General features: G+C 39.6%; 2 protein-coding genes and 2 non-coding genes across 5 annotated transcripts in view; 1 reads left to right on the top strand and 3 right to left on the bottom strand.

Moving 5' to 3' along the window:
- The window catches only part of plcb3 (phospholipase C, beta 3 (phosphatidylinositol-specific)), a 194,893-nt gene that overhangs the window by 118,785 nt on the left and 63,117 nt on the right, over nt 1-12,991 (bottom strand). The gene's annotated exons all lie outside the window — the stretch shown is intronic.
- Nucleotides 1,708-9,270, bottom strand: tmem179ba (transmembrane protein 179Ba). The gene is made up of 5 exons (XM_071894257.2): nt 9,155-9,270; nt 7,462-7,658; nt 6,418-6,555; nt 4,791-4,869; nt 1,708-3,371 (listed from the first exon to the last, which is right to left on the bottom strand). The coding sequence occupies exons 1-5, from the start codon at nt 9,251-9,253 to the stop codon at nt 3,189-3,191; spliced, it is 696 nt and encodes a 231-aa protein (XP_071750358.1). The 5' UTR covers nt 9,254-9,270; the 3' UTR covers nt 1,708-3,188.
- trnas-gcu (transfer RNA serine (anticodon GCU)) lies at nt 2,779-2,860 on the top strand. The gene has a single exon. It is a non-coding gene; the product is annotated as a tRNA-Ser (tRNA).
- trnai-aau (transfer RNA isoleucine (anticodon AAU)) lies at nt 10,271-10,344 on the bottom strand. Its single transcript has one exon. It is a non-coding gene; the product is annotated as a tRNA-Ile (tRNA).

The following is a 12,991-nucleotide window of genomic DNA, read 5'->3' as shown; positions in this document are numbered from 1 at the left end:
ATTCAAGGTCAACATGCTTCATCACAGCTTCATCTTCAGCTTCAGCCTTTCATCATAGTTTTGTTTCAACAACAAATCTAACTGTCAATTTACAATGTAAATAAACAACAGGAAGGAAGAACTGGACACAAATGCAAATCCTTCAACACAAACAACTAGTCTATCCTGACTGTCTGTCTCTTGTTTGTCTGTTCAGCAAAATCCTCTGTACTAATCTTTTCCTGTTAAATAATAAAATTATAAATACATGTGGCTCACCAAGATGGAAATCACTCTCCATGTTTTCCTTTCTAAAAGGTAGATATTGTTGATGTTTCTCCAAATGAATGCAACGTGTATTTTCTGTCTCAATGTGCAGGTGAACACCGATCAGAGATGAAACTGTGAGTCTGTTTGTGTTCAGGTCAATCGCTCCTTTATGACTCTGACATTCTAAATTCTATCAACTCTGCAGCATTCTGTCCAGCTGCATTATGATTCATCAGATGAAGATCAGGCTCCAAACTTTGATGACAGAGATGTCCCACTTTGTACATGGTTCATAAACTACACATGATTAAGAAACACATAACTGAATATTTGGAATTTGTATTAGCTACTGTATTTTTTATGTGGAAAAATCTATTTAATTGCTAATTCCTATTGCACTTTCACTGTTAGCTCACTCTAATCTTACTACTACCTACTACTATTACTACTACTATATATTACTATTACCTATTCCTACAACCTACTATCATATCTGAGGGGATACTTTAGGAAAATAAAAGTTATTCATCTTCAATTCAGCTTTTCAGGTGTAGAATTTCTTTTTTCCAGAACAACCTGTGCATCAACCCATGTAGTTAATAGAAACATGGGTAGCTCTTTACAATGGACTTTTTCCAAAACCGATATGATTTGTTTAGTCCGCCCTAATTATGTTATTGTACCCTGCAATTATTTTTAAAGTATGCTGTACTTACGAAAACAATTACACCATAACTACCTTATAAATCTCTCATAATTACAAAATTGTTACCCCTTAATTCCTGGACTTCTTGTTTTGTTACCCTGTAACTACAGCATTGTTATTTTATTAGTACCCCATAATTACAAACTAGTTACACTGTAATTAGCGGGCTGTAAAATAAAGTGTTACCATTATGAGTATGGAGCCAAAGCATTAAACAAAATGCTGTCCAAATACTTCAATCAATGTAATTGAGATCAATGTAACCTTTCACATTTTTAACCTTCAATCAAATGACACTTAACTATGAGACATTGGACAAAATACCCTATTTAACTATTTAACTATATATATGTATATATATATATGTATATATATATACATATATATATATATATATATATATATATATATATATATATATATATATATATATATATACACACACACACATATATATATATATATATATATATATATATATATATATACATATATATACATATATATATATATAAATATTTATATATATATATTTTAAAGAATGAACATGTAAAAATCTTTTTGAATGTAGCAATGGCAGAAGTGCCTTTTTACCTGCTTGCTGCACTATAGTTCCAATGAGCAATTGTTTGGAAAATCATGCAAAGCAGGATAAATACTTCCATGTGCTGAGGTGCAGTATCTCTTATCAACCAGCAGAGGGAGATAGAGCTCCACTCTCTTCTCCAATAGCAGCAAACAAGGATGGGTCAATGTATTTAAACTCTTTGGTTTATTGGTTTAAAAAGAAATATGTGTACAGTAGCCTTAATACAAACATCACAAGTGGTTGAAACCATGAGATACAGCCCTTTGGTGTACATTCACTAGTAGGTTGGAATACCCCACTTCACCTTTTACCAGTACATAGGATCTGATGTAACTATCTCTTGTGCCATTTTGGGAGAGCACCTGTGCAGAAACCTAGGTTGGATATTCGAGGTAACAGTCAGGTGAGAGCTGGTATGTAATTCATTAGAGCAAGGATCCACTTGAATGTGATTGACACGTTATTCCTATGATCTTAAGCTGTCTTGTTTCAAGTTGTAGAAAGAGTTTTGTCAAGAAATAGTCTAGACTGAACTGTCCAAGATCATATGACTAACATGAATTCTGTCTCAGGGTGAAGTTTCACTTCAAGAGGAAAATAAGCCAAAAGACAAGAGAAACAATTCATCATAAATAAAAAAAAAAAAACATAGACAACATAAAAATGAAAACTGAGTAGTGCTGAGTAGAAAAACACATTAGCAAATTACCAGCGTCCACCAAAAAACGAAAATCTTCAAATGGCAACTTTGCAGAAAATGAGAAAAAAGTGTTTTTCGCTATTGAGGCCCATGTATTTTTGACATTTTACAATGCATTGTTAATGATTGATGTAATGAGTGAACATTTGTTTCCAACAAAAACAATGTCAGCTGTCAATCACAGTAAAAAGGCAAGGTTTGACAACACTGATGAAATACAAAATGAATGCCTGCAATACACTTTCTCCCAAGTCTTGATTATGTAAACAAAATATAATAGAAAACACTCTGAATGAACAAATATTGACAAATACAGATTGTTATGTGATCCAGTAGCCAGTAGGACTGGAAAGAAAATGTGAAAAGGCTTGTGTGTGTGTGTGTTATGTGAAATGTGGGAAATGGGTAAATGTACATATCTGCAGCTGAATCTATGCATGATGTGGCTGATCTGTTCCAGACACACTCTAAATGTGTAACTGGAGGCCTACACAGCGGTGTTGTTTGTGCTGTTTTGATAAGCTGTACACACCAGACGAGGTGGCCGAGTGGTTAAGGCGATGGACTGCTAATCCATTGTGCTCTGCACGCGTGGGTTCGAATCCCATCCTCGTCGGGAAGCAGAAATATTTCTACTTTGTTTGGGATGTGCTGTGACCCGCCCAAAAATGTTTTCATCTCACTTTCAAAGACGAAGTTTAATTGAATTGAAATGGATTGAATTCATCACAAGTTACTCCGATTAGTGTCAGAAAACTACATACCTTGGGAAATGTGCACACACACCGCCCCACTGGGATATTTCCCAAAGATTTACACATTTACCGATAAATATGTATTCACCCTTTTCCCACATCTACCTTGGCACACCTTCTTGCGTGCTTATGTGTATGTTTTTTTTGTAACTTTTGTGTGTCCCTCTGTGACACACACACCCGTCCTCACTACGGCTTTGCGGGGCGGTTGAAGATGGGCTCCGTCTCCCCGGGATCTCCTGGATCACCGGACCCCGCTCCCGCCCCTCCCACGTGCCGCCCGAAAATCTTGAACCCTGAGCTCTGGCCCCTCTGGATGAACACCAGCACCCCGATGATGAGCCAGAAGAAGAAGTTCACCCACACCGCCGTCTGAGGGGAGCAGAGAGAGAGGCGTTAACTGAATAGAACACATGAAACCCATTCTGTGCATATGTTCTTCCATCTGTGAATCTATGTGAGCAGCTAGCGATGCACACTTGCACATCTGCTCCACAAATCTAATAGAGCAGAGAGCCAGTGTTGCACCCTTTGCACACCCTGCATTTATGCTGTTAATCATGGATCTGTTCACTGCAAACATCTGTTGACCTGTATGTGACTTTATTTATTTGTTTGTTTTATTATCCTCTATCTTTTTTTGCTGTAACTATTTGTTCTATTATCTGCAAAACTCTGTATTTACTCTATTCTTATATTTATCCTATCCTCTGCTGCTGCAATGATCCACACTGTGTCCAAACCTCAGATATCTAAACTGACCAGTTAACTCATAATCCATTTTGCAGTCTATACTCTATAGGTAAGACAATAGTAATTTAAAGGGTTTTTCTTGGCTAAATGATGCTTTATAACAACACCACTATTTGATGAATGAATGGTAGCTGCTGGGTTAATCAGTAGCTCTATGTAGCAGCTTTAGTGACTGTGGCTTCATATCTAGGCTGTTTCATTCACACCCACATTGAAAAAAACCCCTCTAAATTCTTGTTACTTTCCATTCAGTTTTACTTTTAGCTTCTTGTGACTGTGAAATCATTCAGTGTAAACCACCCAAATCATCACCCAGTATTCATCACAGAGTTTGTTAGCAAAAAGAATACTGCATTTGCTTTACATGTAATGGTTAGCCAGCTAGCTACTGGTTAGCCGGCTAGCTACTGATCGGCTTCTACAAATTTTCAATCAAAGTAATGCATTTCATTTATTAACATGATGCTTTCTATCACTCTATGTTTCCAATTATTAAAGTGAATAGGTGGTAAAATGGAGCATATGTTGTTACGGTTAATTCGAATTTGCTATATTGTCTGAAGCTAGCTAGTTAACTGTATTAGTGAATATGTTGTGCTAACGTTTTTGCTAACTAACTCTGGGATGAATAAAAAGACTGTTTGGGGTTTTCTACTTTAGTTTGCTACCATATTAGTAAGGCTTATGAATGCTGTAGGGCTCTTTTGATAGTTTTGTTGATTTATTTTACGGTACAAAACAATCCCCACCCACGTTTTCCTCTATGTGGGCTTGCAGTTTATGACCGTTTGCACACTGTCTCTGTAAAACTAAACAGGTTCTTTAGTCTTTCTGTAGATCCACACAAAGCTGTGGGACTGAGCAAGAGAAAATTGTGTTTTTCCTACTATGTAATTAGACTAGATCAGTCATGCTGATGCTAACAGGCATAAAGAGACAGTGGTAGCACTGACAGTGAGTTAGCTGGACCCAGGTGGCCCATGTGTATCTACACACAACCTAAAATGCTGTGTGGTGGAGAATGTGACCTGTGCTGACCTCGGCTTTGTGTAGACTGGTGTAGAACTGAGCTCCGTTAAGTGGACTGGCCCATTTTTTGGACTGGGCCTCCTCACATCTGGAGAGAGAGATGGAGAGAAACAGAGAGAAAGAAATAAGAGAGAGTTTGAGTTTCAACCATGGACTGTAATTTAATGTGTGATCAAATACATGTTTACAGTAGGGGAAGGAACCAAACTAACAAGAGGCACTTGACCTGCCTAATGTCCCACCATAAACACCATGGTATACTAATTAGGTTATTAATTAATCAAATCAATGCATTCATTAGCAAATATCTCTATGTCAGCATGCTTCTTCACATGCATGGGTGGTATTAAAATGGACTCTGTTATCTAAAAGCATTAAAGAGTTAGAGTTTCAACAACTTTTTCCTCATAATTATGCAAATATATGCAGTAAGACGCTCCAAGATCCAATCAGATCATCTAATCTATAGAGGAACCTGTAGTGTAAGTATGAAGTTTCTATCATGTGTTGTTCTGTTGTTCTGTTGTTTTGTGTCTACACACAGACACACAACATCACCATAATGCCCCACATACCATGGTGGCAGGACATGAAAACGAAAAAGGTGACTCTCCTTAGAGGAACAGAGAAGTGATTTACAATGTCCTGGAAGAAAGCCACTATTCTGAAGGCCCAGAAACCTGTTTCCTGCTTTCTTTTTACACTTCAGCCTTTATTATTGTTTTACATGTCAGAGTTCCTGGAGAAGGGCAACAAGACAGCAACCCCAATACACTCTTTGTGTTCTTTCAGTTGTCTAGTTACCCCAGCCAGGAACCATAGTGGTGACTACTCTCCCCCACCCTGTCTTCATTCCATGGGTGTGGGATTCGTCTTTTTCCATGTACTTTTATCTACAATTATTATGCTTATAAACTGTGCAGACCCAGAGAGAATTCAATTTAACAGCGCAGAAGTCACAGTCTATGGACAAAGCAGCAACTTGTGGCTCATTTCACAGAGGATGAACCATGACACACAAGCTGCAAGTCCCATACATACATAAATATGTTGCATACATAACATCATGGCCGCTGTAGCTCAAAATAATCAATTAGGAGCTAGTGAATGCAGAACATTACACATTCCTTCTTTAGTGCCGAGCCGTTCAGAACATTACTGTGTAGGTCAGGACTTTTCAACCAAGACGAAAAGTGTCTGTAACCCTGTGCTTTCCCTTGTCTTCAGCTTGCATAGTGCTGCTGATTTTATAAAAAAAAGAAGACTTGACATCTTAAAAGAAGGCGAGAACAGTCATGGGACCAATATAACATGATGACAGCCACAAAAACAAATACATTTACCTGCTTTAATGCACAATGGAGAGAGAAAGGGGGGCTTTTATTGTCAGTACTGTTGTAGGTGTATTTAATAGTGATGAAGGAGGGAGAGAAACAGAAGGAGAGAGACACAGAGAAAGAAAAGGTTTGGTGTAGAGAAGAGAGACGCAAAAGTTTGATTGGATCAAACAGAAAGAAAGAAAATGGCAAAAAGCTCATTGGGGTTTGAATGTTGTTCTTGGTTTCATTCGTGTTTGAATGGGTTTGTGTGTGTGTACATGTCCAGACATGCGTGTGTGTGTGTGTGTCTAGGTCACCTGGTGATGTTGGGAACGCTTTGTGTGACGGAGCTGCAGAGCGAGTCGCGTCCGATCTTCAACATGCACCCCGTGATGAGCAGGAAGAACAGGAAGACAGCACACACACCCAGGGTCAGGTTCATCCACATGCGCTCCCTGTGGAGAGAGAGAGGGAGAGAGAGAGAGAGAGAGAGAGAGAGAGAGAGAGAGGAAAGGAGGGAGAGAGAGAGAGAGAGGAGGATAAACAGAAAGAGCGTGAGAACGAGCGGGACACAGCAGGCTTGTTGTGAAGAGAAGGAATGGAGGGAGAGAACAATAGAAAGAGCTAAAGAGGAATAAAGTGTTATGACAACCTCTGATCTAACTAGGAAATGATGTCAAACTATATAACATCTACATATACTATATGTACATATATCGGGCCGATATTGGCCTTTAAGAGGTTTCAGTCTGTAAAACCTGCAGTGAAACCTGCCTCACCCTGACTTAAGCTTAAGTGAAGTTAAGACTTAAGCTGCTAACCCTAAAAGAATTTCATTAGTCTGGGTTTCTATGGAGAGTTTTAGCGTCCCATGATGGTCTAAAGGCTGTTTCAGAGGCTTTTCCACCCTGACAAGAATACAAGTCTGGGAGACACGTTGAATTCTTCAATCAGCTTCAAGCAGCTTCAGTCCAAAAACATCAGTATAGGTATTAGCCTTCAAAACCCATATCGGTCAAATCCTGTTTGAACGTTCAAGTTGTCAGCAAGAGGTGTGAATTGGGCTTTCACAATTGACCAAACACTGCAAAATTGATGAAGTTCATGAACAGGATAACCATAAAGTGAGATATAATATAGTGAGAACAAGCCTGTGTTAACATCTTTGGTGTTTTCCCCTAAGACAGAGATCCTCCACCCTCTTTCAGCCAAGCCCTCACTGGAGCTATCGCCACCTTTGGCCTACACTGGAAAGGCCATTTAAAACGTTAAATAAAATGGTGTATTGCAATAGTGCAATCAAGGAAATGAGGAAAAGAGTGAGCAGCACTGGTAGACCACACACACACACACACACCAACCTTCGGATCTCTCCATCGATGCAGCAGGTGTATAACCAGTAGAGGGACAGTGAGAAACACACTACTGCCACTAAGACCGATATAGCCGACACAAAGTAACACAGAGATGTCGGACTGGAGGACTGGGCAACGATGGCGGCTCCTGTTGCATTGTAGCTGACCGACCCATACAGCATACACAGACCTCCAAGACTACCCTGAGAGAGAGAGAGAGAGAAAGAGAGAGAGAGACAGAGAGAGAGACAGAGACAGAGAGAGGGAGAGAGTTCAAAAATTGTAAAATGACCTTAGTGGTATAGATGTATAGCATACACAAACTATCTAGGCTTCCCTGAAAGAGAAAAAGAGAGAGGGAAGTGTGTGTGTGTGTGTGTGTGTGTGTGTGTGTGTGAGTGTGAGTGTGTGTGTGTGTGTGTGTGTGTGAGAGAGAGAGAGAGAGAGAGAGAGAGAGAGAGAGAGAGAAAGAGAGAGAGAGAGAGAGAAAGGAGGTCATTTGTTTTCTTATTTTATTAACTTCACTGCTATATTGTTGGAATTGCAACAATAAGAAAATAGGAGAAATACTGAGAAATCTCTCACGCGCGCGCGCGCACGCACACACACACACACACACACACATACACTACAGCATGGCTCATCTGACTTCAATAAAGAGGCGGAGGAATAATTGGACACGAGGACCTCTGGTCACATGATAAGAACAGTATCTGGACACATAACTCTGTTAAAACACACACACACACGCACACGCATTTTCACACGGTCATATTTCCTAGTCACTAAATAGAAGAAGGCTGTTTCTGAGAGTGAGTTAAGCCTAAAAATAAATGTTGTGTTAAATTTACGACAGTTTTCACACCATCTTTCGCTCATAGCCTACAATGTGTAAAAGTGAAATTAACAGGAATGACTGTGCGCCCAGTGGCAGGCTGTAAATGTCCTATAATATTCCTATAGGGTCTTATAAAGTTTCTGTGGGACTCTATAGTGAGTTTTCAGAGACTTTATAGTACTTCATACTAGTATTAGGGACTCGTTTTATGGAACTATAGTTTTTCTGATCCCAGAAATGTAAGCCTATACTTCTGCACAACCATGTTGGTGCTGCCTAGATACTGTAGTCGAAACAACAGATAAAGTGTATGAAAAGTGCAACAGGCCTTGTGACACTTGAGCCTTTAGATTACAGGAAACCAGAGGAAACTGAAAGCGCGTCTGTTTTTGTCGCTCCCCTGCGCTGCTTTTTATAATAAATGACGCATCACATCCCGACAAATCTGCTGCTTTAAATTCATTTGTGTTTGATGGCCGATGACGTAGCCGAGCTTTAAAAGACATAATGTTTACCCTTACGAAAAAGTGCTATAGTAATACTAATTTTTTTAATGATACTATACAAATATCACAGCAATACTATAGGAATATTATAGCCTAGTGATACCATAGGAGATTAAATGTACAATTAAGTCAATATTTAATCACTACTGAATACCACGGACACACTGTAAGTCCCCACAGAAATATTATTGGAGTATTATAGTTAATTTTCGTTAGAGACGGCTGTTTGGTGAACCTGGAACTAACTTTCTAGCACAGACACACGCACACAAAAACTGAATCTACCCGGAAGAAGAAGAAGAAGAAAAAAAGAAACATGCAATATTTCATTAGTTTGTGAGTAAAGGGCTGTCACCTGGTTTATGGTGAGAGAGGCGGCGGTAACGATCCCACAGACGAAACAACTGGCGTACAGAGCCAACTCCACCAGCAGCAGCCACGGCAACGCCATCATCCACCGGTCCGGTTCCTCTATCAGCAACAGAGACCAGCGTCAAGCCAGACAAGATAAGATAGGAAGCTTCCGGGAGCGCTTTTCAAAATAAAACCCGAAATGACAAGCATACGCTGCATTTTTTTTTTTTGAGTTAAAAGTACCAAAGTGAAAATAAGAAAAAGATTTATGGAGAAATCTGTAGTAGGAAACAAATAGACTATTGTCAAGTACGCCGGAATGAAACAATACATCTTCCGGTCATAATTTTCAAAATAAAAACCTCATTGACCGAGATAGGCTATATGAATAGCACAAAGTACAGAGTGAAACAAAGAATATATCCAGGGATGTAGTGGAGGGTAAACTCATCTAATCAGTTTACAAACCTTTAATTTGAGGAATGGAGTTTGCCTTTTTTTAGGTTGACATAAATCTTAAATTCACAATAGGCTAGGCTATATGTCATAGTAAACTGATGGAAATTATATGAGGACAGGGTCTTTAAAAGAAAAAAAAGAATATATTAATGCTTTTCTGAAAATATATATTATGCAACCTCACAACACCATGAGTGTATAGGCTACATGGCCTAACTTGTGGGCTATCTATTATAAAAAAGTAGAAAATGTTACTCCACATGTTCCTGTAATTATGATTACTCAGACGAAGAGCACAATCACATTAATATAATCAGAGATCGTGTTTACTGGTATTGTTGTTTTACTCGTATCATAATCTCATCTTTGATGTGCATGAAAATGTGGGCCACAACGAATGCCTTGATTTTTTTTGCTATTGAGCGTCCTATCTAACATTTTTGAAACTCACAGCAGTAGACACTCCTCCGAAGTCGGCTTTATTAGTTTTCCACCAGGACGCCCTTTGTGAGACAGAGAAATCTCTAAAACCTGCCTTCATCCGTCATTACACTGCACAAACACATACAGTATATCCTGTTCAGTTCGTATCCAATGACACCTAATTAACCAACGCGTAACTACAGCACAGTAAGTTACATCTCTCTCAAAAGCCAAGTGGCCAGTACGGGGATCGAACCCGCGACCTTGGCGTTATTAGCACCACGCTCTAACCAACTGAGCTAACCGGCCATATCTTTCTTGGACAGAGACTGGTGATTTCCAGCAAAGCCATTGGTCGGACATGAGCACTGACAAAGTTGTTACTGTAAATTGTTCACATTACAAGATGTGTGAATTGAGAAACCACACGTTCGTCCACTCACTGAGAAATAGGCCTGGGTGAAGAATAGGAACACCTTCCCCCATACAGCTGGATGGACAGACTCAGGTAGCTGTGAAGTGGAGGTGTGAAGACAATCACCAATATACAGTGATCTGTGTTCACCAAAGGGAAGACAAACATGTTAGAAAAACGGATCCCCAGAAGTAGAAGATATTTCCCCTACAAACAGACCATTTGTTTTTGTAGCATGAATTCCTATGCTACAAAGGAGTGTGATTGTAGGCTATAAATCAGTCTGAACTTGAACTCAATTCTGCCTCTTTCTCTCTGAATTCAGTACAATTCACAAAATGAAAAACACTTTATAGCCTAGGTAGCTATATTGTTAAAATGAACAAACATACCAAAGCATTTTGCAACCTACAATGTAGTAGCTACACTCATTTCAGAAACATGCACGTTGAGGCTATACGGTAACAGACAATAACAACAATAGATAAGAAATATATTGGTTATACTTACTTAGCTGCTCCTAAATTTCCAAACGTGCCGAATTTTACGCTTTTATTTTGAAGATAAAATGGCTAAATTTCCGGAGATGTTCTGGCTAACTTGACTCTCGTCTGTCCCTCACTAGAATCTACCGTGCTCCAATCGACAGTCTGACCGGGGACGCGCAGTTTTTTCCCCCGTGGTTTTAAGACCTCTGCCCTGGAGCTGCCTCGGATACGCGTGTCGACTTTAAAAAAAAAAGCGTAAAAATCATTGATTTTCCATACTGAAGTGATGATAAATTGCGACAGTGGTTGTCATGCCGACCGATTTTCGTCGGGTCAGGTTTCAGCTGGTTTCTACTGATAACCCGTAAAGATTAAACAAGAGCTGTGAGAAACAGAGCGAGAGAGGAGGGCGAAATGTACTGGCGGTAAACTGCTGCTTGAATGGATGGAGGATCAGTCAACTTTGATTCATGTAATGTCATTAAAGTACAGATTTATGACATGCGTTCTCTCTCATAAGGAAAACTTTGTTCCCTTTCAACTCAAAGAACCATCAGAAGGTTTCAGAGGATCTCAATGATCTGCCAATACTGTGTAAAATCAAGGACTTAGCTGTGTCACATTTCTCAAATACCAGGTTAACATGTAGGTGTGGGTGTGTGTGTGTTTGATGGCTGTAGTAGTACATTGGTCAAACCTTGTGACTTGTGCCATATAACCGTGTTATTCTGACATGCTGTATGTAATATAATTTTAATGCTGTTCATGTTTGGATGTTATAAAATAGATGAAGTCCACTACACTCACTTCTAAGAAATACAGGAAGTGAATGAATGACTTGTAACACTGATAAAGCTGATATGTGATCCTGTGTTACATCACAAATTGTCAAAGTTGTCAATCAATATTGTTAGCTTAAAAACTTAGGTGTTTTCTACAGTCTATGGTTAATCCAGAGTCTTAAACTTCAATTGAAGCATCATCAGTACAGAAACTTTAACTGTGTGTTAAATTAACTGAGTGTGTGTGTGTGTGTGTATAAAGTTCAGGTGCTTGTGTTCTGGGCATTTCTCAGAAACTGCCATACAACAAGTGCAAAATCACAGATTTTTCACACAAAATTTAAGATCAGCAAAGTCTGATTATCATGAGAACTGCTTTATTTCTGGTCATGTGGAATGCAGACAGCGCACACACACACACACACACACACACACACACACACACACAGACACACACACACACACACACTAGACTAGATGGATTGAGAGATGGAAGGGTGGATAAACTGGAAGTAAAACTAACCTGTGATTGGATAAGACCCTACCTTGTCTCTCCAGCCCAAGCTAGCTAGTGAGGAGAGATCTAATCTATCATTTCATTCATTTTTACAACCAAGCAGTTGGTAAATAATTTGAATGCACACTATTACAGTAAGAGCCCTTGCAGTCAAGAAAACCTACACATCAAATGTTTTGACAACAGTCTTCTGAACAGTATGCTTATTTAACATGATGGCTCAGTTCAACAAGACAAAAGCAATGAGAGAAACAAGACAGAGTCAAATATGAAAGACAGATATTCTGACAACTGTGATCGTCAGCACATCACAGCCTATTAAACCAGGAGCAGACTTTGATGTAGACGCTAGACGCTAGAACAATGAAGTGGATTTCATAAGAATGGCCCAAACAGCATAAAAAGAAGAGAGGCGTCAGGAATTAGGATCTCTGGGAATATTTGTAGTTCCACTGCACCAGCACGGAGGAAGATGGTGGTGGAGGAAGTACGCCGTCAGGAGGAGGCTGCAAGGTGGGCCAAGGCGGTCTCCCTTGGCAAACAGGCACAGTGGACACGGTGGGACAGTGTGGAGAGGAGGAGGTTCAGTTGGAGGGATGTGTGGGCCATGGAAGCACGAAGTTTGAGCTTTACCATCAGAGCTACTTACGACGTCCTTCCAACACCAACCAATTGCCATCAGTGGTTTGGCGATGATCCAGGCTGTACCCTTTGCTCCAGACCAGCCTCTCTCCGGCACATACTAACAGGGTGT

This window comes from Centroberyx gerrardi, chromosome 23 (genome assembly GCF_048128805.1).
Source record: "Centroberyx gerrardi isolate f3 chromosome 23, fCenGer3.hap1.cur.20231027, whole genome shotgun sequence".
In the NCBI taxonomy this organism is placed as follows: Eukaryota; Metazoa; Chordata; class Actinopteri; order Beryciformes; family Berycidae; genus Centroberyx; species Centroberyx gerrardi.
This window is presented reverse-complemented; position numbering and strand designations above follow the sequence as displayed.

What these genes read in the sequence shown, in the direction of transcription:
- tmem179ba (XM_071894257.2), bottom strand. Translation starts at nt 9,253, where the DNA reads ATGATGGCGTTGCCGTGGCTGCTGCTGGTGGAGTTGGCTCTGTACGCC. An exon ending in CCTCTCTCACCATAAACCAG is followed by an intron (nt 7,659 to 9,154) that starts GTGACAGCCCTT and finishes TCTCTCTCTCAG; the next exon opens with GGTAGTCTTGGAGGTCTGTG. An exon ending in CCAGTCTACACAAAGCCGAG is followed by an intron (nt 3,372 to 4,790) that starts GTCAGCACAGGT and finishes TGCTCCCCTCAG; the next exon opens with ACGGCGGTGTGGGTGAACTT.